The sequence below is a fragment of the Peromyscus maniculatus genome, chromosome 21 (assembly GCF_049852395.1).
Source record: "Peromyscus maniculatus bairdii isolate BWxNUB_F1_BW_parent chromosome 21, HU_Pman_BW_mat_3.1, whole genome shotgun sequence".
NCBI lineage: Eukaryota > Metazoa > Chordata > Mammalia > Rodentia > Cricetidae > Peromyscus > Peromyscus maniculatus.
In genome coordinates this window covers 5,171,533-5,196,244 of record NC_134872.1, presented here as the reverse complement: position 1 = coordinate 5,196,244, position 24,712 = coordinate 5,171,533, and the positions used below count along the sequence as shown (strand labels likewise).

At 55.2% G+C, this 24,712-nt stretch overlaps 1 protein-coding gene across 3 annotated transcripts; it reads left to right on the top strand.

Moving 5' to 3' along the window:
* The first annotated feature begins 1,336 nt into the window (after positions 1-1,336).
* Ip6k3 (inositol hexakisphosphate kinase 3) lies at positions 1,337-22,818 on the top strand. 3 transcript variants are annotated; one of them, XM_006996587.4, is made up of 6 exons: positions 1,337-1,506; positions 10,128-10,457; positions 16,485-16,683; positions 17,758-17,933; positions 18,880-19,055; positions 21,309-22,818. In XM_006996587.4, exons 2-6 carry the CDS (start codon positions 10,259-10,261, stop codon positions 21,747-21,749), a joined length of 1,191 nt encoding a protein of 396 aa, XP_006996649.1. In that variant the 5' UTR covers positions 1,337-1,506; positions 10,128-10,258; the 3' UTR covers positions 21,750-22,818. The 3 variants fall into 3 exon arrangements, with proteins under 3 accessions (XP_006996649.1, XP_006996651.1, XP_006996653.1); XM_006996589.4 differs by lacking the exon at positions 1,337-1,506 and adding an exon at positions 9,132-9,521; XM_006996591.4 differs by lacking the exon at positions 1,337-1,506 and adding an exon at positions 9,656-9,876.
* The last annotated feature ends 1,894 nt before the right edge of the window (positions 22,819-24,712 follow it).

Below are 24,712 nucleotides of genomic sequence, written 5' to 3'. Positions count from 1 at the left end.
TTTCAGAGCAGATGAAGGGTTCTTACAGGGGTGCGGACGCTCCTCCCCAAACGGCTGCACCCAGAAAGCTTTTACCTCCGCTTGGGCCTGAGGCCTGCTCCTGTCCAGTCCCATCACTCCTGGCCCCCTTGCCTTCCCCTTGCTGGGCACCCTGCCCTGGCTGGGCCCTCACTCCCCCCTCAGCTGCAGCATCCCCTCCCCTCCTCTTCCCTGTTGCCCCTTTCCTCCTTCGGACGTCACTTCCTAGGTCTGCTCTCCCTCAGTTCGGGTGAGCTGCCCTCTCTCCCCCTTCTGGAATTGCTGTCCCGAGTCCTCAGCCTCTGTTCTGAGAGGCTTGTCTGCCCCAGCAGAGAGCCAGGTACCACGGGGCCTCCAACAGTGCGTATTGGCATTGCTCGCTGATTGGTTGAGGGACGGATGGCCGGCCATACCCGGCCATACCCTGGGACTGAGGTCTCTGAGCAGCCACAGCTAGAGGCCACCTACCGGGAGGTGCCTGGGAGGGGTGGGGCAGGGGTGCCAGCTGGAAGAGAGGGCATGGCCCAGCCTTGTCCTTCGCGCTGAACAGGGATAGAAAGGGAAGGAAGGAAGGCTGGGCGAGGGCTCAGTAGGTCTGCAAGCACTCAGTAGGTCTGCAAGCACTCAGTAGGTCTGCAAGCACTCTGGGTATGAGACCCTGGGTTCCATCCACCCCAGCTTCAAATAAGTAAATAAAGGGAAACTGAGGCGGGTCAGCGGGGAAGGGCACCTGCTGCCCAGCCTGACATCGCAAGTTCAGTTCCTGAAACCCGCATGTGGAGAGGACTAATGCCTCCAAGGTGTACACTGAGCTCCACAGGCATGTCATGTGCGTGTCCTTACACCTGTGTGTGTACACACACATATGTATATATATTCAGATTCTTAAAAAAGATTTACTTATTTATTATGTATACAGAAGAGGGCACCAGATCTCATTACAGATGGCTTGTGAGCCACCATGTGGGTGCTGGGAATTGAACTCAGGACCTCTGGAAGAGCAGTCAGTGCTCTCAACCTCTGAGCCATCCCTACAGCCCTATTCAGATTTTTAAATAAGTAAATAAATAATCAGGGGCCTTGCAGTGATTAGCGCCTGGTGCTTAGAGCCAGTCACTTCTCAAGATAGCTGAACTAAATTCTCTCCCCTACCTCCTCCTCCCCAAACCTCCCTCCTTCTCTCCCCCTCTCCCTAGTCCCCCCCTTCTTTCCTCTCTCCTCTCTTTTTCCTCCCTCCCAGACCCCTGGCCCTGCTCCAGAGCTGTGGACACGCAGCTGACAGCTGGTCATACCAGCCCCAGGGGATCAGGTGGCCTCCCCTTCCCAGGCCACTGGCAGCCTAGTTCTCCTGGGCAGAAAGCTCCACCCAGGCTCCAGTGGAGAGGAGAGCTGGGCCAGGCCTTTGTCCCATGCTGGTAGACAGAGGAGGGCACTGAGAGGCAAGTGTCCCTACCGCGTACTCCCTGACACCCCCGGAAGGAGGCTCTGGTGAGTACTGCCTTGATGAAGGATGGGGAAGAGCCATCTTGCTGAGCCCTTGATGGAACCGGGTGAGGGACAGATGGGGTCAAGGCCACAGGCCTGTTCCTGTTCTAGGCTGGCCTCCCCACAGGCTGGCTGGGATTGCCAGGGGATATAGACCTGCTGGAGGTGTGTGTGTGTGTGTGTGTGTGTGTGTGTGTGTGTGTGTGTGTGTGTGTGTGTATTCTGGGGTGAACAGGGGCTGGGACAGGCAACAATTTAAAAATGTGGTTATATGTTCCTCTCCCATTTCTTCCTGTCTCCCTAGCATGATCCTCTCTCCCTCTTTCAGGGTGCACTAGTGTGATCCCCTGGCCCACACATGGGCAAGCCAGGTCTGCAGTGGTGGCTGTGGGTTACAGGTGAAGAGCCAGGCACTTTCCTCCACATAAAGTTAAACCTTCCTAGAGGCGGACATACAGGGGAAGTCCCTCTCTTTAGAGCCAGGGATCAGCATGTCCTGTCCCATCTGCCCCACCTTCTTCCTGGGTGGGGCCATGGGGCTGGGTGACATCAGCGCCTATGGGCAGTGTCTTGGGGCCTGGGGATAGGGACACCCAGGAGAAGGGTGGGTGTCGTGATAAGCCACCGCTGAGACATGTTCATAGGAGACAGAGCCACAGCACCGCCAAGGTTGGAGATCTCTGCCGCCCTAGACAGTGGTGCAATCTTGGGGACCCCCATCTCCATAGTTTCTGCAGGCTCTTCAGGGACCCCAAGACCTGAGCCTGAGCCAGCCCTGTGATCTCAGGATCATACATGGAATTATGGGAAGGGAACCCAGCCCCACCCCTTTGAAATAGGGTCTCACATAACTCATGTTGGCCCCAAACTTGTCAAGTTGCCAAGTCTAGCCTTGAGTTCCAGATGCTCCTGCCTCCACTTCCCGAGCTCAGGGACCACGGGGGTGCACCGCCATGCCTAGCTCGGCTGTATTTTTTAAGCTGCCAGATCCATTGTTTTTCCTCATGAAAGACCCTATGGGAAAACACAGAGGTTGCTACCAGCCACACTTACAGAGCCCGCCCCTGGTTCTGCACGCTTGTTCCGAGTCTTGCCACACTTACTTCACACACAGCAATTGACACTAAAGGACTCTGAAGTCCTTGATGGGCAGCACAGACTCTTCCCTTCACAGCACACCTCACTGGGTCCTGACAGGAACCCCAGTACCATGATCCCCCCGACATAACACACACCGCACCTGGACCCGGCTACCTAATCAAAGCTTTGTTAGACCAAGCACTGATCCTGCCTGTAAGATTCCTCTTGGTCGGCCACACACTGATTCTCCCACACCCGCCCCACTGAACTGAAAGGACCATAGGACAGGAAGGACATGACTGGGACAGACCACTCTTGGTACAGATGGGGAGTCTGAGGCAGGAGTCCCTCCCGCGGGGGTGCCTTGCATCCAGGCCCCACCATGCTCCATCAGGAAGCTGAGAAAACCCTCCTCTGCTCCTGGTACCCTCTGTCCTCTTCTTGGCTGCATTCTGGGCCCAGCAGCAGCCCCTCCTGCTCTGAGCAGGGCACTTGAATAAATCCTTCCAGGGAAGAAAGCCTTATGGCTGTGTCTTGTTCACTAGCAGCCGCCGGGAACAGCAATAAACTTTATGAACATTGGTTGTTAGGGAAGGAAACCTGTAGGCTGGTGGGGGAGGTGGGAGTGTGAGGGATGGGACACATATACAGGGTCTTGTGTCAGCCTGCATTGTGCATAGCCATTTCTCAGCCTCTGTTGGCCCCTGGCCCTGGTGAAGTAGCCGCAGAGGCCATAAGAGGAGACAGAACCCAGTCTTGATGACTTCAGAGCTTTTTAAAGATGTTCCCGATGGGGCAGGGGAACTTCAGCTGCAGGCTATGCACTTGGGGACAGGTCTGGACCAACTCAGGGTGTCCCAAGAATAAGCTTACTGGTTGTTGGATGTAGAGGGGGTGCTGGCTTTAGTTTTCAGACAGCGTTAATCCCTCTCTGGGCATTCCTGATACCGGCATGTGGGCTGCTGCCCTCTGCTGGGGAGAGGGTGTGCTTGCAAGTCTCCCTAAGATTCACTCCAGAGATGGACAGTGCAGGACTCTGGTGGGAATGAGCATAACTACACCACACACGCAGCACAGGCATGCAAGTACACACACACACACACACACACACACACACACGCTCTGCTTAACCTTTACAGCCGTTGCGATTGATAGCGTGCTTGTCTGGTATTCACAAAGCCTGGGGTCCAGCCAGCCCGGCATAGGCCGGACATGGTAGCACACCCCTGCAATCCCATTACCACCTCAGGGGTTTTCAATGAGCTTCCGGTCCTCTCATCTCTAATGGATTAAAAAGATGCTCCCTCGGGCATCACAAGGGCATTGAACGATACTTGTCTCAAAAGCATGAAATGAAATGAAAGCAGGAAGATCATGAATTCAAAGCCAGACCGGCCTGGAGACCCTGCCTCAAAGACAAAAACCGAACCCAAATAAACAACAGCAGGACGGAATCTGTTGCCGTCTGTACCATACAATGCCATGCTAGCCACGGGCAAACCCATGTCTCCAGCACGGAGACCTCTCGCCCAAGCCCCGGAACCAACCCCGCTATGAAGAGAAAGACACCAGGCCTGGGGAAGGGGCTGGAGTTGTGTCTGTAGGTCTTAGTTAACAGCAGTGTCCACGGTCCTGAGTGCAGCCTAAATGCTGTGAGGCCGCAAAGCCTGCTGGGAGGGGAGCTGTTGAGGGACCGTGTCCCAGCCTTGCCTCGGCAGAGCAGCCCTGCTAGGGTGCCTGGCTCCTACAGTCAGCCTCCCCCATGCTTCTCCTGCCTCAGCAGCAAGCTCAGAACATTGCAGGAGCAGCTGAGTACATTTGTCAGTGGCTGAAGGGCTTCTGAACTAATAATCACGGTATTAAAATTGTATTTGGTCCTCAAGCTGGAGGAATGTTGGGAGATTTTAAACGTTAAGAGGAAAAGAGGGGGAAATCCCCTCTCAAAGAATGAAATTGGTGTGGGAATAAGTTTCCGGGGCTGAGGGATAGGGAGCGTGGGCCTGAGAGCGTGGAAATCTTGCCTTCCTGGGAAATAGATGTTCTCTAAAGACATATTTCAGCCACAGCCTGGAAGGTGATGTAAGCAGCCCCCCCGTCCCCCCAGAGCTCACTCTGTATTGATCCCACCCAGCCAGGGAGTCAGGAAGCGGGCAGCGCACTGGCATTGGGCTCCTGAGTTGTTTTAGAAGGGACTTGCAAACGCCATTAATTCCCCTTCTGGAAACATAAGCCTCGGCCTCCCTGGCCTGGATGGGCCCAGATAATGCACGGCCCTCAGCCACGTGGGGAAGTCTGAGACTCCCCTGCCCATTACCACCTAAGCGGTTTTAAATGGGTTTCGGGTCCTCTCATCTCTAATAGATTAAAAAGATGTTCCCTCAGGCATCACAAGGGCATTGAATGGTACTTGTCCCGAAACGCCGGCTCCAAGAGGCCTGTGAAATGTATGTTAGAGCTTTGGAGACAGAGAGCAGACCATAAACCACTCCGCTTTTGAATTGTGTGGCCTGCTGGGCCCAACTGCAGCCTCCCTTCATAATGCCCTTCCCAGAAGGCCCTTCCCCCACACACCTGAGGCTTTTCAGGGTGTGCTCTCTCTGTGTGAGGGCTTCAGTACCTCTATAATCCAAGTGGGACTGTCCTCTCTCTCCCCAGGTTGAACTAAGGCCCAGCGAGTGTGTGTGTGTGTGTGTGTGTGTGTGTGTGTGTGTGTGTGTGTGTGTGTGCATGTGCACACATGGAGGCCAGAGGTCGATGTCAGGTGTCTTAATCACCTCTCCAGTTTATTTTTTATCTTTTAAAATTGTGCATATGAAGGTTTTGTCTGCTACATGTGTGTGCACTGCATGTGTGCCTGGCACCAGCAGAGTTCAGTTAGGGTCATGGGACCCCCAGAACTAGAGCTATAGATGGTTGTAGCCGCCATGTAGGTGCTAGGAACCTGGGTCCTCCACAAGAAAACAAGTGCTCTTAACCACTGAGCTATCCTTCCAGCCCCTACTTCTTCAGTTTGAGACAGGGTTTCTCTGGGCAGCCCTGGCTGTCCTGGAACTCACTCTGTAGACCAGGCTGGCCTCAAACATAGAGATCCATCTGCCTCTGCCTCCCTAGTGCTGGGATTAATGGCTATGAGGCCTGGCGGCCACCTTATTTTTTTGAGATGAGATCTCACACCAGACCTGCAGCTCTCCAGTTTGGCTAGTCTGGCTGGCCAGAACGCCCCAGGGACCCCGCTGCCTCTGCTTCCCAAGGGCTGGGATTACAGACCATCCCCGCAGCAGGCAGGGCTGAGCTCCCCCTGGTCAGCCCCTTCCACTGGCCGCTCAGGGCCTCCATAGACCAGGCCTAGCATCCCTGCCCTCTGGTCACCCATTCCTGCCCTCTCCCGCCCTGTCTCCGAGGGCATTCCCTGAGCAGGTCCTCCTCTTCACGCTCCCCAAGGCTAAGCCAAACCTCTGCCCTGCTCCTGGTCATTTCCTGGGCGCCCCGACTTATGCCTCTCCCAGCCCAATGCAGAAACCCCCTCAGCCCTTCCACAAGGACTCCTGTTATTAGCAATCCATATTGACTCTGGAGTGAGTACCGTCCATCGTGGTGCTTCAGTGCGTGCGTGCGTGCGTGCGTGCGTGCGTGCGTGTGTGTGTGTGTGTGTGTGTGTGTGTGTGTGTGTAGGACCTAATTCACACTCACCCTTCCCAGGCTCCCCATCACTCTGTACTTGCAGGCCAACCAACCTCGCTTTAGGTTTCCATAGGAAAGAACATAATGTCTATTTGTGGTGCTGGGACTCGAACCCAGGTCCTTGTGAATATTCTGTTCTTGCTGTATCATTACTGAGCTGTACCCCCCCCACTCCAGCCCAGAGGGCTCATTTTTCAGCATAATTTCCCCCCACCCGTAACCACGAAGCACTCGTTAGACCGTTAGTATCTGTTGATTGAGAAACAAATGATGGCAAAAACCTCCAGGAATCCGACAAACGTCTTTAAATGAATTTGTGCACCGGTAATTATAGTGCTTATGCGTGCTTGGGAAATGGCCAGGCTCCCCGGGAACCCACCCAGATCACGCTGGGTGGCCCAGTGGGGAGGGTCTTGGAGAGTCCTGGGGTCCTCACTGCTGAAGGAACCCAGCTGTCCCTACCCCATTTCAGAACAGGGAGTGTCCCCCAACCCAGCGGAGGCAGGCTGGCTGCCATTCAGCCTCGTAGGCCTGCAGGGCAGGGCTTGTCCTGATGTGGCCGGCCCACGGCCTCACTTACTCCTGGCCCCACAGCCGGCCGGCCGCACCCCAGAGGCCCAAGTTAGCCCCGAGGCTGCTGGAGTGAGGCCCAGTGCCGCTTCATTCAGGACGTGACCCGGCCAGAGGCCAGGAGGGGGCAGGACGGGGCCACCTGTCCACCTTCTGGGGCAAGGGGCAGCTCTTTGCTGAGCCCCTTCCCGCTGGGGGTGCCTCCGCAACTCCTGTCTGCTCTTCCAGCTCTGCCGTCCCACCTCCCCAAGGGTGCAGAAGGGGAAGGGGAGGGATGAGGACTGTGGGGCTTCAGGAGGAGGTGTGGCTGGAGAAGCACTCTCTCTCCAAAGCACCTGAGGGTCTCCCGAAGGTGTGTCAGAATGGGGGGTCCCCTCAGGGAGCACCTCACTTGCCTTCCCAGCACCCCAGCTGACACAGTCATCTGGAGAGTCACTTGTGGGCTGCTGTCCGCGTGGAGACCCCACAGAGCAGTCTTGCATGCTCTGTCCTCTGAGCCTCGTGACAGGGCCATGGCAGTGTGCAGTAAAACAAACTCCTGTCTACGGCCAGCTCATCCTCAGCCTCAGTGAGCTGGAGTGTGTGTGTGTGTGTGTGGGGGGGGGGGGGTTCGTGACAGATCCTGGGCTTCTGACTCACAGGAAGAAGAGCAGGGCCTGTGGGCCTAGATACAAGGCCCAGGCAGCTAGAGCTATTTATCTGGGACTTCAGGAGAGGATGAGGCCACCTCTACCTCAGACCCACAGGGTTGCAGGCCGCATCAAAGGGAGTAAAAGAAAAGACTTCAGACTCCCTGGGAACCAAGGTCCCACCTCTGAGGGGCAGAGCCCACTCTGTAGCTGACCCCCCGACCCTCCACCCCTCCCACCCGACCCCTGCACCGCTCTCCTGCCACTCTGCCCAGCTGCCTCAGAACCGCAGACTGCACAGCCCAGGAACAGGAAGGAATACCTCGAGAGGTTGCCTGGCCTAGAACCTAAGTCCTGCAAGAGCGAGTCCCTCACTTTACCCGGCCACCAAGTGCAGTGTTCTACAAGACAGGCTGGCGACCCAGCAGACTGCGTCACTGCCCTCAACCCAGACTCAGGGCCGAGGCTCTGCCCCGGAGTGCAGGGATCACTGTACTCCCAGAGAAGGTGTAGCCAGGCCTGAGCAGTTCACCTCAGGAAAGGAACAGCCGGCGGAGGCAGGAAAGCGTCTACACAGAGACTCACCCTCAAATGGTGCTGGCCGCCTGGCCAGGAAGCTCTCAATAGCCCCTGCCTGTCCCCTCGTGACAGATTCTACAGAGGTGGACCAGGACAGGCGCATTCACCCAGAGAGGGGCGGGGACCGCCATCAAGTTTGTCCCGGAACCACCTACATCTTACAGGCGACTCTGGCCAAGTCTCAGCCTCTTTTTGGGGGGCTCAGTTTCCTGATGTTCAAAGCAGTAAAGGACATCTGATGTTAACAATTCCGGCCTCCCAGCAAGCTGGGAGCTGGTGAGCACAGGCTAGGCTAACAGGCCTTAGTTCAAATCCCTGCTCTTCCCATCCCAGCTGGTACACACAGGAAAGCCTCTTGACCTCTCTGTGCCTCAGATCCTCAGCTGGGAAGCGGGCTGCTAGCACCAGTTACCTCGCAGGGTGGTTGTGAGGTTGAAACAGTCCGTCTAAGGGATCCAGAATGTCACGTGGCATACAGCAAGGGCCACGTGTGCGGCAGTACGAGGAACCACGTGGATCCGGGCAGTGTGCGTTGGCAGACTTGAACTGGCATCTGAGAGCCATGCCCGGGAAGAGTGAGGCTGGGCCCAGGGAGACGAGTGTGAGCTGGGTGCTTAGCTTCCTTCCAGGACGGGCTATAAGCGAACTTTACGGCTGTACCTCTAGTTACCACAAGTGCCACTGCCTGGGGAAAAGTGAATGCCCACAGGCTGACTTGAGTTATGGGGGCTGTGCTATCCTGGCCCACGTGGTCTGTGGGCCCCCTTCCCTTAGCTGTCCACACATATCCCCAGCTTCTCTGGATCCTGAAAACCACCCTACAATACCCCCAACACACACACACACACACACACACACACACACACACACACACACACACACACACCAGTGGCCTCTCTCCACCTCAGGATAGAGATTCGGAAAGGGCCCTCTGGGGTTACTGGCCCATCCTCTTGCTTCAGGCTTTTGCCCTTCCCTCCCCCAATGCCTCGCCAGCCACCTCAACGTCCCAGGCAAATGTACGGGTGCCAGGCAGAGCCCATGGCCCATCCCCCTCCAACTGGTGCACTCTGTGGCCTAGAGGACGGGCAGGTCAGGGGGCCTGTGTGGGGACAGGGACAGGACAAACTTGGACTTTCCATACTGTGGCATGCTGGCAGCCCGGGCAGTTGGCAAGCCTAAGCTTAGGTCCTGAACAAAGTGATGGGCACTGCTGTGTGTGGAGCCAGCCAGCCATGCCCAGGGCCTGGAGTGAAGGTCAATTAGAGGGTTAATGATGCCCAGTACTGCCCAGTCGCATGGTAGCCAGGAGTCCAGCAGAGGGAGAGGTATTAATAACTTGTGGTGAGGGCCCTGCTGTGGGAATGCCCTCTCAGATGGGACAAACACTCCACAGAAGAGCGACCCCTCACTGTCTCCTTGGCACTCTTCTGAGACAAAGTCAGAATGACTTTGAAAACTGGTTTTCCAGAGTTCCAGGTGAGTCAAGCCCACTTTCGGGAACTCAAAGGAAATGGTGGCGCTGGGCTCAGGGAACCTTCTGTGTCCTTGTCTTAAATCTGCCCCTGACTCCACGTCCTGTTCTACTGCATAGAGAAACTGAGGCCCAGAAGGCTTGGGTGACCTGCCCAAGGTCACCCAGCAGCCGCATCGGCTCTTCATAAAAAGTAACACAAATAGCATCGCTCTGCTCTGGAGAAAGAGAGCAATCGTGTCAGGAGTGGGCGCCCGGCAGCTCCGCCTGCGTCTCCCCGACTGGAGGTGGATATTTCCAGAAGAAAGGCAGCGTGGCAGAAGTCAGGACTAGACCCTGAGCCTGGAAACTCGTATTTGTGTGGGTTGCTTGATGGTTGTAATAATTAAATTCAAAAGGTGCAACGTAGTTATTTAAAAATCTCCCTCTTATCCTTGATTCGTGGAATCAGACCACTTTTGGCCAGTTTCTCATGAAGACTATTTCGGAAGCAACACACACCTATGTGCCATTTTGTTTTAGGGTCTGTGGGTGACACACCCAGAACCCCCTTCTTCATATAATTCCTGTTTTCCTTTTCCTTTTTTTTTTTTTTTTTTTTGCCGGAGAAGTGTGCTGCCAGGAGTCACCAGGACAGCAGTAAAGGCCAAGAGACAGGAAGCCGGGGACCACGGGCAGCCCACCCGGCGGCGGGGGCAGCAGCTTCTGCCTCTTGCCTTCCTTGGGAGGGCTTGGTGGTGCCATGGTGGTACTGCGCAGCACCGACAAGGCCACCGGCGGGGTAGGCGTGCCGCTGGAGCCCTTCCTGCACCAGGTCGGTGGCCACCTGAGCATGCTGCAGTACGACGCGCACACCGTGTGCAAGCCCCTGGTCTCCCAAGAGCAGAAGTTCTACGAGTCCCTGCCCCTGGCCATGAGGTGCTTCACCCCACAGTACAAAGGTGAGTGGCGGGACCCAGGCTCAGCTGCGCTCGGCGCTGCGGGCACTGGGTGTGGGGTGTCAGCCTGTGTGGCGACAGCCTCTCCCCAGCAGCCAGTGTCCCTGCGCTAGGGTGTCTCTGAATCCCTCCAAGCCTCCTCCAGATCGTGAGTGTTAATGGCTCTGGAGATAGGTCAAGCTACTCGGCTTCAAAGAATTGGGAATAGTATCAAGAGACGCCCAGTCCCACTGGGGCCTGATGGGATCTTCTACTCGGCTCTTTGGGAGCGGTATGGGTGTGGCTGTGGTTAAACATATGACCAAGGGAGGTCTCCTTGGTCTCCCTATGGGGACCCAGGCCAGACAGGACATGGGGAATCAGGGACATGATTTGATTAGGAGTCCACAGAATTCCCACTCCATACAGGCATGGCAAAGGCCAGGCTGCCTTCCAGTGTGTGCAGCTGGGAAAACTGTGACATGGGCAGTGTGTGTCCTGGTAAAGAGCTCAGAAGGGCTGTGCCTGTTGGCTTTCTTGTCTGGTACCCCTGCCCAGATCCAAGGGTAGGAGTTTGGTCTCCACTCGGGGGTTAGTAAATGAGGTCCTGTGTAGTTGACTGCCAGGTGACCCCCCCACCAGGACATGCCCCTCTAAAGGATCTTAGTTTTTCATGACAGAGGGCTGCTGCTCTGCTTCTGAAGTGTCTGCAAGGACAGCAATTATGACACTCAAATAAGCCCATCGGAAACCCACTGTGGGGGCTGGGGACATGCCTCAGTCTCCCGAAAAGTGCTTGCCTAATGTGTATGAAACCCTGGTCCCCATCCCCACCAATGCACCAGCTCGAGCATGGCGGCACATGCCTGTAACACTCTTTCCCAGGAGGTGGAGGCGGGAGGACCAGAAGTTCAAGGTCATTCTTGGCTATGCAGCAAGTTCGAGGTTCAGAAAATAAACCCGTTGCATTCCAGGGCTCGGGACAACTGGGAAGGTCAGAGGCATCCGCACTGGTGTTCCCAAGCATGGGCTTCGTCAGGGCTCCTGGGTTCCATTCCAGATCTGCCAAGCAGGACCCAGGCAGGAGTCAGGACCAGGCGTCACTTGATCATGGACCTGAATGGGAAGGTCTGCTAGGTGTGACCAGACCACAGGCCTGGATGTGACTTCTGAGCCTTGTTTCACACTGGGTCTCTGTGATGAGATGGCTGGGAGCCAGAAGAGGACAGTGGGCCACCTGTGGGGCCTCCACTCTTGCCTGCCCTGGCCTTCCCCGTGGTCTCCCAAGGCCACAGGCCAGCGCTGACTCTGTTGGCTCCGGGTCACTGCTTACTTTGTCAGAGCATCCACTGGAATTAATGTCTGTCCTTCTGTAACACAGCATAGGGTAGCAGGTCCTGGCGTGAGGTGGACCCCTGCCAGGGGCATTTCACGCTTGCTGGGCAAAGCTCTGGAGCTGAGAAAGACTGTGGGGGTCTGCCACAGGCAAAGGGAGAGACTGTTCAGGTCTTTAGGAGACCCCCACCTCACCATGACTCTTGGTCCTGTCTACACAGGCCTTTGGTGGGGATGACAGGGTGCTCTTGGGTACCAGACACCTATCCAGACCTCTGCTGTCTGGGGCTATCTCTTTGGGTCTCTACTATTTGGGGCTCTAACTAATTACAAAGATGCTCCCTGCTTAGAAAAGGGTTACAACCCCAAATAATCATTGTAAGTTAAAAATATCATAGATGAAAAATGCATTTAATAGACAGAACCTACCTCAGACCCTAGCTTAGCATGTGGTGTGCCACGGGAGCCACTGGGAGTGACAGCCTCTGCCCGGCGTCCTGAGAGGCCTATGTCGTGTATCACTAGCCCAGGAAAAGATCAAAACTGAAAAATCAAAGGATGTTTTCTCTTGGATACATTTCACTCACACCATTGTGAAGTGGGAAACTTGTAGGTCAGACTACCCTGTACTGAGGGCTGCCTGCACCTCGAGCCAAAGGTTGTAGCTGAATGATGACCCGCGCTGCAGGGTCCAGGTCAGCCTTGCCTTTGGGGTGTCTTACAGATGGTGTTTCTAAACACAGTGGGGGTTAGCTGGAGCAGGGGACCTCCTGACTCCCTGGGATAACGGATGACTACCAGCCGGCCTAAGAGAGGGCTTGGGTGGCACCCCAATGCCAGGCTTTGATGAAGCAGAAATACTGACTCACTCTCTGGCTATGTGAGGAGACCCTAGAGCAGGCCCCGGGGGACACTTGGTTCATTCCTGGGTACCTGCAGCAGAGCTGGGCAGTAATGGAGGTGGCTGATTTTAACCAGAAAGAGAAGGGGCAGCAGCTGGTCCATCCTCTGGGCCGTTGCAAGAGGATTCCATACCCTGGTTTACATAAACCTCATAACCCCAGAGACACAGATGAGGAGAGCCGGCTTGCCCGAGGCCAGGAGAGGCCGGGCCAGGATTTGAAGCCCCGATGTCTAGCTCTAGAGGGTGGGTTCTTGGCCCCATTACCCACCCACTCAGCTACCTGGAGTGCCAACTTCAGGGCCCATCTGTCCCCAAGAGGGAGGAGACAGTCTCTCTCAGAAGCACTCAGCCAGAACATCCTGTCAGTAGAATAGATAACCTGCTCCTACCTAGGAATCGCTTTCTCGGAGAGGAGGGACCATTTCTGAAGTGGCTGCTACATGCCATGGGGCCATCTTATCTATGCCTTCCCCCACAATGGCATCAGGAGAATTTCGGTTAGGGTGGCATTCTAAAAAGTCAGTGCCGCCCTAGCTCTAGCTCTTAGCTGGGTCGGCTGCTTTGCCATCTTGGGGCTGTGTCCCTTGCCTCTCAGGCGGCCTGTGGGCCTTGGGTGAATGAGGACAGGCACTTGGGTTCAGTTGGCGGAGGGTTTGGCCAGATTCATATTACAGATGGCGGCGATGAATGTTCTCATAAGCTTAAAAATAAACCCACGATACGATATCCGCCAAGACTCGGGAAAGCTGCTTGGTCAAAACCAAAACTGCTGAGATGCTCCGGGCATGCCAATCGTGGCAATAAGCACTCCGTCGGCCCAGCTGGCAGACTCTCAGGCTGAGGAACATGGGAAGAGCTGTGGCAGGCCCCGAGGCTCCCAGTTGGGCCTCAGCAGCAGATCTCAGGCCTCGGGGGGGGGGGGGGGGTCTGAGCCCCATAGTCACAGTGGCTCCTGACCCTAGAGCACAACCCCAGCACCGGAGAGTCTGGGGTTCCCCTGGGTCAAGGGCAGGCAGCCGGGCACTGCTCACAAGGGAGATCTCAGCGGGTCGGCTCCCGGGAAGCGCTGTGCTGGGAGAGGGGGAGAGAGGGAGGGAGGGCACAGGGTGAGAGAGGACAGAGGGAGAGCACCAGGCCTGGGAGACAGCCGGACAGTGACCCCATCAGAGGCAGAGGCTGAGTGGCAGGGACGCTGAGCCGGTGGTGAGTCCCTGACAATATGAGAAATGGAAATGACTTTGGGGTTTTATTAGTCGGGGGTTATTTGCACCTCCACTCGCTGGCATTTATGCAGGCAGATGAGATCAGACAAGAATGAAGCCTGCAGCGGCGGGAAGGTCACATTTCTTGTCTCTCTGGGGAGGCCTCCTGGGCACAAGCTGCCAAGAACTGTGTTTTCTGGCAGGCATGTCACCATAGGCCCTCAAGGAGAAAAGGCCAGGGGCTGCCGGATGGGAGCCTGAACTTAAAGAGACCCCAGAGGACATTGCTCTTGGCTGGTGGGGCTTCCTGGACCCACGAAGCAGCTAGAAGGGCGCAAACTCCCTCCAGGACGGGCACAGGGCAGCTAGTGCTTTCTGTCAGTCACAGAGGCTTCATGTTGAGGTCTGGAAGGTTCTCCTCCCCAGGGCAAACACAGCAACCTCCTGCCCCAGCCCTCTGTGATGGTATTCCTCCCTGAAGGCCCAGAGAACAGACCGGCCAGAGCCAGGGTTTCTGGGAACTCAGCAGGGGCGTCCCTCATACATGCGTAGGTAAACGCAGCCCGACTCTCTATCACTCCGTGGAGTCCTGAGCAATGTGTTTTGACATGTCCCTTCAGCGCCCACCTGTTAGGTGGCTGTATGACCTTGGCTCAGACTCCGTGACCCCTGCTGCACCACCACCAGCCTACGTATGTGCTGTAATTTAGAAATCACAAGTGAAAAGTGAACGGTGCCAGTCCTGGGCCACATATAGTAAAGAGAGATGAGGAAATGTCCCCAGCCGGCCACCCCCAGGCACAGGACGAGTGAGCGTGACAGGCGTGATTCAGGATGAACACTGATGTCAGATAAACACCAACAGCATTATTACTACTGCTGAGGTGTCTAAAGGACGTAGGGGCCTGGGCGGGGTGCAGGAGGAGCAGTTTTTTCAGGAGTCTAAGAGAACTGCATGTCCCTCCCAGGCTGCAGAATTAGGCCACTAGGAATCTGAGATGACAGGACTGGCCTGCCAGTCCACTGGGCTAGTGTTAACGGCTCTGGAGAGCCACATGCTGAACTGCAGAGTGGCCCTGGGAAAGAGGGTCCACAATGACAGCCCCCAGGGACTGGGCAGGGATGCAGGCAGGAAAATCAATCGGCAGCCTCCCTTGCCTTCTCGGCCAAATATTCACCTTGCCACTCATCCTGGGGAGGTGACCAAGGGGTCTGGGAAGAATGTGGAATATATAGAAACTCACAACCCCACCTCCTCTCCATCTCAGTAGGAAACAAGACATGTTCGAGAGAGTTTTGAAAGGGACTATGCAGAAATTCATACAGGTTTGAGGGTGCACTGAAAACGTAGCCCCTGCAGGCATGCGGGGCGGGAGGGAGGAGGAGACCCCCTGACCCACCCACAGACATATGGAGGGCACAGATGGCCGAATGGGTACCTTCCTTTCCTCACCCTCCCAGCCCTGCCAACACCCCGCTGGCCAGAGCCACTGGGAAGCAGAGCGCAGGAAGCCATCAGGGCACTGCCTGGTCAGCACCAAGCAGGTGGAGAAACTGAGACGTGGTGAGGACAGAAACAGGCGGAGGACAGGGCCACCTGATGCCCTGTTCTCACAGAACAGGAGGCTAAGTCTGTGGCGTGGTACCAGGGCAAGCCCAGGTACTGCTGGCTGCCAAGCCCCGCAGAGGGAGACCAGGCTCCTCCACTACGACAAGGACTCTACAAGGTGACCACGCAGTGCGAATGCCCAGCACAGAGAGCTTTCTGTCCCACCAGAGTGTCTGCGGAGAATACAGAGCATGTGGTAGATAAGCTTTGGAGAGGTTCTTGCCTACATGGCTGGTAGTTTTCCTGCCATGGTTACCAGCTGTGGTGGCAAGAGATACCACATGTTAGGGAAACCTCGAAGACTCTGGAGTTTCCTCTAAGAACCACATGTAACCCCCGTCTCCATATGTTGATGGATACAGCCAGAGATGATGGCTGGGCACCAGTGGGAAAGGCAGGGGACAAGGCTCTGTCTGATGGGGGACAGAGTCCCGAGTCCAGCCCTGCCTCGGGAAGGCTTCCTGGGGAAACTGGTTGGATGAAGAAGAATGAGAAGAAAGAGATGGATGAGGGGGCAGAGAGGAATGGGAAGGGGATGGGCCAGGCTTCCGTTAATTGGCGCCCCCTGGAGGTGGGGAGGTGGTGGGGAGGTGGTGGGGAGGCGGGGAGGCGGGGAGGCGGGGAGGCTTCTTCATGGAGGACCAGCTCTGAGGTATCCCAGGTTGGCCATGGATGGGCTGGCTGGCCCCGCTGTAACTGGGAAGGTGTGGGCAACGGTGCAGGCAGGAATCCAATCCTGGAACAATGTAGCAAAGTGTGAGAAGCGAGATAGAGAAGAGCACAATCCTAGGTCACCCCAGGCTACTTTCTGCAAGCTCCAGGGGGTGGGTAGGGAGGTGCCGGGAGACATATTCAGGACCAAGATCAGGTTCGTTAGTCTTGACTCTTCCTTGAGAGAGGAGCTAGGGAGAGAAGGAGGCTGCCCAGGGCCACTACATTCAACAGCTATGACCCACAACACGTGACCTGGTGTGTGTTCTTCCCTCCTTCATGTCCTGCAGGAACCGTCACAGTGCGCCTCCGGAGAGACAGCCGAGGCCATCTTGGCCTGGTGGCCAACCCACTGAAGGAGAACCTGGAGCCTCTGCAGGTCTCCCCAGATTCCAGAGCGGTAGCCATCTGGCAGACACTTCAGCAGACTGCCAGCAGTGACAGCGGCCCCCGTCCCCTGGCCCAGCTGGCACACTCACTCAAGGAAAGGTGAGGGCCACTGCGCAGGTGACAGAAAGCTGGGTGTTCCTCCCTCAGCAGGCACCACACTGCCCCGACGGCCAACTGCTCCATGTGAGGGTTGGTGTCAAGAAAATGAGAAATAATTGAAATGAAGGCTTAGTCTAGAACAACCAATGCTGCAAAGAAATGGGGAGGGGGGGGGACAGGGGGGTGTCTTTGTCTCTTCCGCCCTTTCTTGGGGGAGGATGGGCATGTGTTTTAGCTCACGGGCTCACACACAGGCAGGGCCTGTGTCCAGAGCTTGTTTAATTAAATACCTGCTTCGCTGAGACCACACAGGTCTCTGGGGGAGAACATGCCGCCGGAAACTTGGAATAGTTTATGGAGAGGAAGTGTGCCTAATTTCTCTTGAAAGTCAGCTTTTAGCAGACCGTGCGGGAGGAGACAAGGAGAGTGAGTCCCAGGAGACAAAAGAGGCCCCCAAGGGCCTCGGGACCTCAGAGAGATCTTGGGAGCCTCTGATGATGTCAGCTGACCTTTCCCAGGGTCCCCGGGGGCTTTAAAACATTTATGGGAAACAAAGGGATCAGATACAGTGACAACCATGCTCTTCCCCAAGGAGCCACAGATCTAATTAAGCGCTTGGCTCAGAGGCAGGGCTATGTCGTCACAGCTGGGGCCAAAACGCGGCAGAGGCACGCTCCGTATGGCGTTGTGAGGTCTCAAGGTCGTAACCGCATACCAGGGCATGAATCCAGACCCCCAGCCTTGAGATCCCAGGTGGGGTCGCCATCCCTTTCCTTCATCACTTTGATCCCAAGGATGGACCTAAATCGCTCTAGCCCTCTGAGGGCGACACCTCTAAGAAAAGCCCCAGAGGACCTGGGCCTGGCGTGATCTAGTGTCAGGTACCCAGTTTGGGCAGGGAGGCTCTCGGGACCCTGCGGTGTCTCTGGTGGTTTGGTGAGAGAGTCCTATGCAGCAGTCTGGGTGACCTCTGTCAGAGGCCATGCCAGAGAACCCAAGCAGTGGGCCACAGGCATCCTTCTTGCCTCTGGCTACTGCTGCCGTGGCTGTCTTCAAATGCTTTTCTCACCACAGCACAGCCAAGGTGCTGCTGAGCTCCGACTGCCACCTCGGTACCCAGGCCTCCCCGCTGGTGGAAAGTGCGGATGGGAGCCAGGTGGAGAGAAGAGGCTTTAACCCGTGGGGCCTGCACTGCCACCAAGTCCACCTGACCCGCCTGTGCACCGAGTTCCCGGAGGACAAGTGGCACCGTATCCTTACCGCCCTTCATCTGCACACAGTCCCTAGGGCAGTGCAGCAGATGGACAGACAGCATGCGTGCATGCACACTCACACACACACAGGCACACGCACAGGCACACACGGAGACAGGTGGGGTGGGGAGGGAGAAACAGATGGAGTGAGTTGAGGGTATGAACCCACAAGCTCAGGGTCTGAACCCATAAGCCCAGGGTCTAGAAGACCCAGAGAAAGTGGGGACATCCAACTAGTGGCTAGGCTGGGCCCTGGCGTGCATGTCTCTGGCACTTCAGCGGGACAGCAGAGATGGGGCAGGGTTAGTGGGAGAATGTGATGCTACCGAGGCAGGGACAGGAAGAAGTCCCTGTGTCCCACCCCCATTCCAATGTCCCTTCTGTCACTTCACTTTCTACCTGCAGCCCAAGAACTGTGGAGGGACCGCCCCCCTTCCCCCCACACCACCATGTAGTTAAGGCCCCTCCCCGCCCCCCCCTCCCGCACTTGCTGCAAACATCCACTGCTCTCGCAGTATTTACTACGACACATCTGCCGCCCTAATCCCTAAGAAGCTTTGGAAGGATAATTACTCCGCTGAAATTAATATTCCTGCAACTTATCTCCGAGGCGAACATCAACCCCCTTGTCCCAGAAGGTGCCGGCCCATTCAGCGGCCCGGAGGTCTCAGCCCTATGATTTTCTGCCATAAAATGTAAATTGGGCATGGCCTGCCAGGAATTTCATGCCTGCATTTAAATTTCAACCTCAGAGCAAAATGGGAAAAGGTTCTCATAAACTCCCCCTAAATAAATGGACTTATTAAAGCAGACTGCCAGTGAATATCTTGCATTCTTAATAGCCAGGTTCTTGGGTAAGGCTGGAACAGGAGGGAGCGGCGAACAGGAACCTCGGGTACTCTGACTGGTGACCCCAGAGCTCTCCTTGACTTAGTGCCTCCAGGGTTCTTGCTCTTGGAAAATGTGGTGTCACAATACAAGCAGCCCTGCATCTTGGATCTAAAGATGGGGACCCGGCAGCATGGGGACGATGCATCTGAGGAGAAGAAGGCCCGTCACATGAGGAAGTGTGCACAGAGTACTTCGGCCTGCCTGGGTGTGCGCATCTGTGGCATGCAGGTAGGCAGGTGCAGAGGGCTGGCTGCGAGGGTCGGAGGCTGGCATCCTGGCAGGCCTGGATGCCTGTCACCCACATGTCTCCCTGCAGAGACCATTACCTTAAGGAAGCAACGGAGAAGGCTGTAGGGTGCTCTCCAAGCAGGGAAGCCTCTGGTCTGAGGGTCTGAAATGCTGGGTGCTTGTTGTGGTGTTTTGTTTGAGACAGGTTCTCAGGGAGCCCAGGCTGATTTTATACTCCTTAGGTAGCCGAGGCTGACCCCGAATACCTGATCCTCCTGCCTCCACCTCTGGAGTGTTAAGAGTACAGGAGTTAAGTTGTTTTGTTTTGTGGTGCGGGGCTGGAACCCAGAGCCTTGGCGGGGGAGGGGGGGGCAGGCACTCTACCACTGCCTTGCATTCCCAACCCACACACTGGTTTTTTTAAAGAGGACCACCGAGGACAGTCAAAACTCAGTCTCACCATTTGGGGCAGCTAAAACTTCGTGCGATGGTCCTGTGGATCCTACCCGTATTGGGAGGACCAGTGTGTGGGCAGGGGTTGGAGAAGAGCTGAGAAAATACACCTGGTGGCTTAGTGATCCCACATGCGTGATAGAACTGAGCGCTGTCTCCTTCTGGTGGGGTGCAGCAACCCGTTCTTTTGCATTTTCGTTAGCTATCTCTCATCTGCTGCTTGGTTGGGTTAACCAAGAGGGAAGGTCAGAAGCCACTGAACCCAGTCAGAGGGGCGGCGGGTTCCCTTGCTGCCCGGGTCCCAAACCTCTGCTTAAGAAGCTGTGGAAGGACTGCAGGGAGAGAGGCGGAATCTACCCCGTCTACCAGGCTCTGTTTTGACGGCAAACGTTATCGCTTTCCTTAATCGAAGCTGCCACCCCTTGAAGCTGGAAGTTGAGTCCATAAATTCATTGCACAGATGTCCCCGGGAAGGCTGGGAATGCAGTCCTCGGGGGACAGAGCGGGATGATTTGTGGAGTAAGTGGAGACTCTCTGCGGACCTCCAACCTTCTGCAAGTGACCTGATTTATCTGGAGAGTGACGCCTGTCACGTGCTTAGGAAGGCTGATTTAGCAGCTGATCTCCGGTCTCCCAAAAGCCTATTATAGCTTTCTGATTAAAAACAAACAAAAAAACCACATTATGTAACATGAAGGCAAGACAGGCCTCAAACAGTTAGCCAGGCACAGGCAGCCGTGCCCGCGTGTGCCAAGTCCCCTCTGGCTGTTTAGCTGCAGGCTTTGACTCAGTCTCCATTGCCCCCTGAGCTGTCTGATGGGCTGGGTGTGGCCACCATGGTGTCCCCCATCAGCATCTCTCCTCCGTCTGCTCCCTTCTGATGGCCAAGGCGTGGCAAGGGCAGGAAACTGAGACTGTGAAGAAAAGAACCGTTCACTGCACAGGGAGGCTATGGACCTCTTTCCCGGCAGCTTCCTGCAGGCCCCGCCCACACCTGATGTAGCTCATTTCTTTACCTCGGCAATTCACCTGGACTGTTTGGAAGAGCTATTCCTGCGTACTCAAACTCTGTGAGAAAGGACTCTGTGAGAAAGGACTCAGTAACTTTGTTAGGGAGAACTTAATCGAACTGGCTCTCTGAGTCCATTGGCCCGGTTTCAGGTTCCTACTGCAGCATTCCAGCTTGAGTTTGCTAATATCTGAATTGAAGACGGCCAGAAGCCAAGATTTAAATCACGACTTGGAAGTTGACATCGGAAATTCACAGGAAAGGCGATCCAAACCTCGGAGTGGTGTGCTGAGGGTCACCTCTGCGGGTGAAGGATCTTTGGGCTTTGGGTTGAGACCAGACCTGCACAGAGACTACTTTAAAATGCTGCACTGGAGCATGCTGGGAGACCACCTCCTGTGCATCTTAACCACTCTTCCCCAAATCTCCTGGAAATCACATCATATACTACGGGAACTTGTAATGCTGCCATTGTATCACAAGCAATTTTGATTTGTTTTGTTTTGAGATAGGGTCTCATGTAGCACAGGCTGGTCTTGAACTCACTATGTGGCTGAGGATGACCTTGAGCTTCTGATTTTCCTGTCTCTATCTCTCATATTCTGGTTTTTTAGGCTTGCACCACCATGCCCAGTTTATACTGGGGATCGAACACCGATTTGATCTTACACCGATTTGATCTTGCTAGGCAAGCTCTCTATCCACTGAGCCATATCCCCAGCCCCCAGGGCACGCTTTTATTTTTTAACGTTTACAAGCCTTCATATTTTCTCTCTCTTTTCCAATGTAAGGTTTATCAAACTGATAAGAAGAGCTTTCTCTGCAAAGATAAGTACTACGGAAGGAAGCTCTCGGAGGAGGGCTTCAAACAAGCCCTTTCTCAGTTTCTCCACGACGGAACCCGGCTGCGCACAGAGCTCCTGGAACCCATCCTTCGCAGGCTGCAGGCACTGCTCGCGGTCATCAGGAGCCAGACTTCTTACCGCTTCTACTCCAGTTCCCTCCTCATAATCTATGACGGGCAGGAGCCTCCTCAGAACGCTCCTGAGACCGCCCAGGGCAGCCCCTCCGGTGACCCTGCCAAAGTCGATGTCCGAATGATTGACTTCGCTCACACGACGTACAAGGGTTCCTGGAATGAGCACATCACCCACGAGGGACCAGATCCTGGCTATATTTTTGGCCTGGAAAACCTCATCGGAATTCTGCAGGATATCCAAGAGGGAGAATGAAGGTTGCTGGAACTTTCTAGAATTTTCTAGGCTGCAGATTTTGCAAAGGGACCCAAGCTAGTGTAGCCTAGATCCCCTGTAGGTGTCTTTATAATAACCGCGTCTACCTTCAAAAGCCATCTCCAAGTATGGCTGGCAATGTTGACAGTTGCTACGGAAATCTGCTCTGCAGGCATCCACTCCCCCCACCCCCCCATCGGGCACCTTCCACAGGGCAGCTCCTCTGGGAGCAGACAGTGAAAGTGACACCATTGTGGGGTACACAGGAGGGTGCAGCCTGGGTCAGAGGCCAGCACTGCAGTGCTTCAGGGTGCCTGCATTCCAGAACACGTTTCTGTGTCATGCTGCAGTCCTCCACAGCCATGAGGGAGAGAAAAAAAAAAAAAAAAACCTCTTGGAAGAAGCCTTGAGGAATATTCTGCTTGTGTGGATGGCCGCCCCACAGGCAGACATAGTTAATGCCTGTCCTCCGCTATGATGAGTTATAGGTGAGACCGGAGTAAGTGAACCCTTACTTTGTCCATCTTGCCCGCCTTGTACTGGCTGGGGTGTGGTGGGGTGCAGCTCGGGAGGAGGGCTTGTGCTTCGAATGCATGAGGCCCTGGGTTCCCAGAGTCACAAAATAAGAATAATAATAATAATGAATGAACGAGTGGACAAGGAGAGGCGCAGGCAGACCCTGATACCCTGCTGGGCATGTGAGGGGAGGTGTTCCCACAGACTCCTGGGGGGTGGGGGCCACACTGTGACCACATGGTGACGCCGACCTGGAAATGCAGCTTCCGGTGGAGGTCGGGTGCACCGCCAGAGGAGCCAATCGCTTTCGGCTCTCTTCTCCATTTCCATTTATTTATTTTGGGTGTGGGTAGGGGGGAGTTGGAAGCAGAGAACCTAGAAGACCGGGAAACCCAGGGCGATGTTTACAAGAGTGGTGGATGCTAGTGTATAGGAAAGCAGAGCAAACAGGCTAATGAATTCCTCTTTCTGCAGCACTGGAACTTATTACAATGCCCTGGAGCCTGCCGCTATGCTATGCTCCCCAATTAGGGAAATAAATTTGTTAATAAAATTGCTGAGGTCACCAGTGATTACTGGAGCGCCTTAATACCCTATCTGTTTGTTTATTCCGGTCAGCGTGCTGTCCAGTACTTACAATTTATGAGAAACTGGAGTGTCCGGCAAGAGCAGCTCACCAGTTACCAGTGGTCCCTCAGGAAATCTGGTAGCAATGGGACTAATAAAATATTCACATTGAGGGGGGGGCTGAAGTTGGTAGCCTGCCTCCCTCGATCCCAAGAAGCCCTGAGTTCCATCCCCAAGACTGCACTGCATGGCAGCGGGTCCATGCCTGCAATCCCCGCACTCGGGAGATGGAGGGAGGCAGGAGGATCAGGCGTCCAAAGTCATCTTTGGCTACAGAGTGAGCTTTAGGCCAGCTTCGACTAGATGAGACCCTGAGTCAAGAAAAAGAGCGAAATTGCACGTGTCTGCAAGCAGGCTCGGAAAGGAAGGGCCTGGAATGTGAAGCCCCTCCAGCACAGAAGCAGGGCAGCATCAGGCTCTAATGGTAAGAGTGATGTTTCCAAAATCCACTCCGATGGAAGGGGCAGAGTAGCGTGGACAAGAACAGTCCTCTTTAGTTGTGCGGTACAGTGGCGCACGGCTTTGATCCCAGCACTCTGGAGGCAGAGGAGGTGGATTTCTGCGAAGTCAAAGCCAGCCTGGTCTACAGAGTGAGTTCCAGGCCAGCCAAGGCTACCTAGTGAGTCTGCCTCAAAAAAGCAAGACAAGGACATGGATTTCAAAGCAGATCAGCTTTCCAAATTACGCTCTGGCCGAGGTAATGATGTCATTAATTTGCATACTCTATGCCCTTGGCAAGAAAATGGAAGCCGTCCGGAAACAAAGTGTTTGCCAATGGCAAGTCAGATCCCTGGAGGCTGGGGTGCCACATCAGCCAAGTCCACGGTTCCCCAAGCCGCTGCCACCTCCACCCTCTCCCACCCAAGGGACTGGCCTGGGGCACTACTGCACAGCGCCCTCCTCTTCCTCCAAGGGTTGTTTCCACTATGCCCTCCCTCCTCCTCTGTGCATGTTCAAGGCCCGGACCCAGCTCTGTTCTCACACTACCCAACGAAAGTAGTTTACCGTGAAAAAGGAACAAGGCCAGGTTTAGCTTTAGGTAGTGTTACTGGACCCGGAGGGGTGGCTGTGGTCTGGAGACTCACCCTGGCTCTGCAGATTTCAAACTCAGTGGACAGAGCCTGCCTGGCCCAGCTGGGGAAGGAGAGGAAGAAAGGGGGAGAAGAGATTAGGTGTGGCTGTACTTGGCGACTCAGTTTACTCAGGACGGAAGCACTTTAAGGAGCATCCCAAGCCACACACGTGAGACAGCACCCAGTGATGCTGAGGATTCATCTGCATGATGCAGAGGACTGGCCCTGTAACCCCTTTTATGTTAGAGAGGTTTATTGAGAGGATCTGCCTTAGTTGGGGTTTCTGTTGCTGTGATGGAACACCATGACCAAAAGCAGCTTGGGGAAGCCAGGGTTGATTTGGCTCACACATCCAGGTTACCGTCCATCACTGTGGGAAGTCAGAGCAGGAACTCACGCAGGGCAGGAACCTGGAGGCAGGAACTGGAACAGAAGCCATGGAGTGCTGTTTGCTGGCTTGTTCCTCGTGGCTTCTTCAGTCTTCCTTTCTTTCTTCCTTCCTTCCTTCCTTCCTTCCTTCCTTCCTTCCTTCCTTCCTTCCTTCCTTCCTTCCTTCTTTCTTTCTTTTCTTTTGAGACAAGGTTTCTGTGTGTAGTTTTGGTGCCTGTCCTGGATCTCGCTCTGTAGACCAGGCTGGCCTCGAACTCACAGAGATCTGCCTGGCTCTGCCTCCCAAGTGCTGGGGTTAAAGGCCCGGCTGGCTCAGCCTGCTTTCTTATAGCACACCCATAGCACCACTTACGGTGT

Coding starts and splice junctions, on each gene's coding strand:
- Ip6k3 (XM_006996587.4), top strand. CDS start 10,259: ATGGTGGTACTGCGCAGCACCGACAAGGCCACCGGCGGGGTAGGCGTG. Junction 16,684..17,757: donor GCACACTCACTCAAGGAAAG/GTGAGGGCCACT, acceptor TTCTCACCACAG/CACAGCCAAGGTGCTGCTGA. Junction 17,934..18,879: donor CCCGGAGGACAAGTGGCACC/GTATCCTTACCG, acceptor TAGTGCCTCCAG/GGTTCTTGCTCTTGGAAAAT.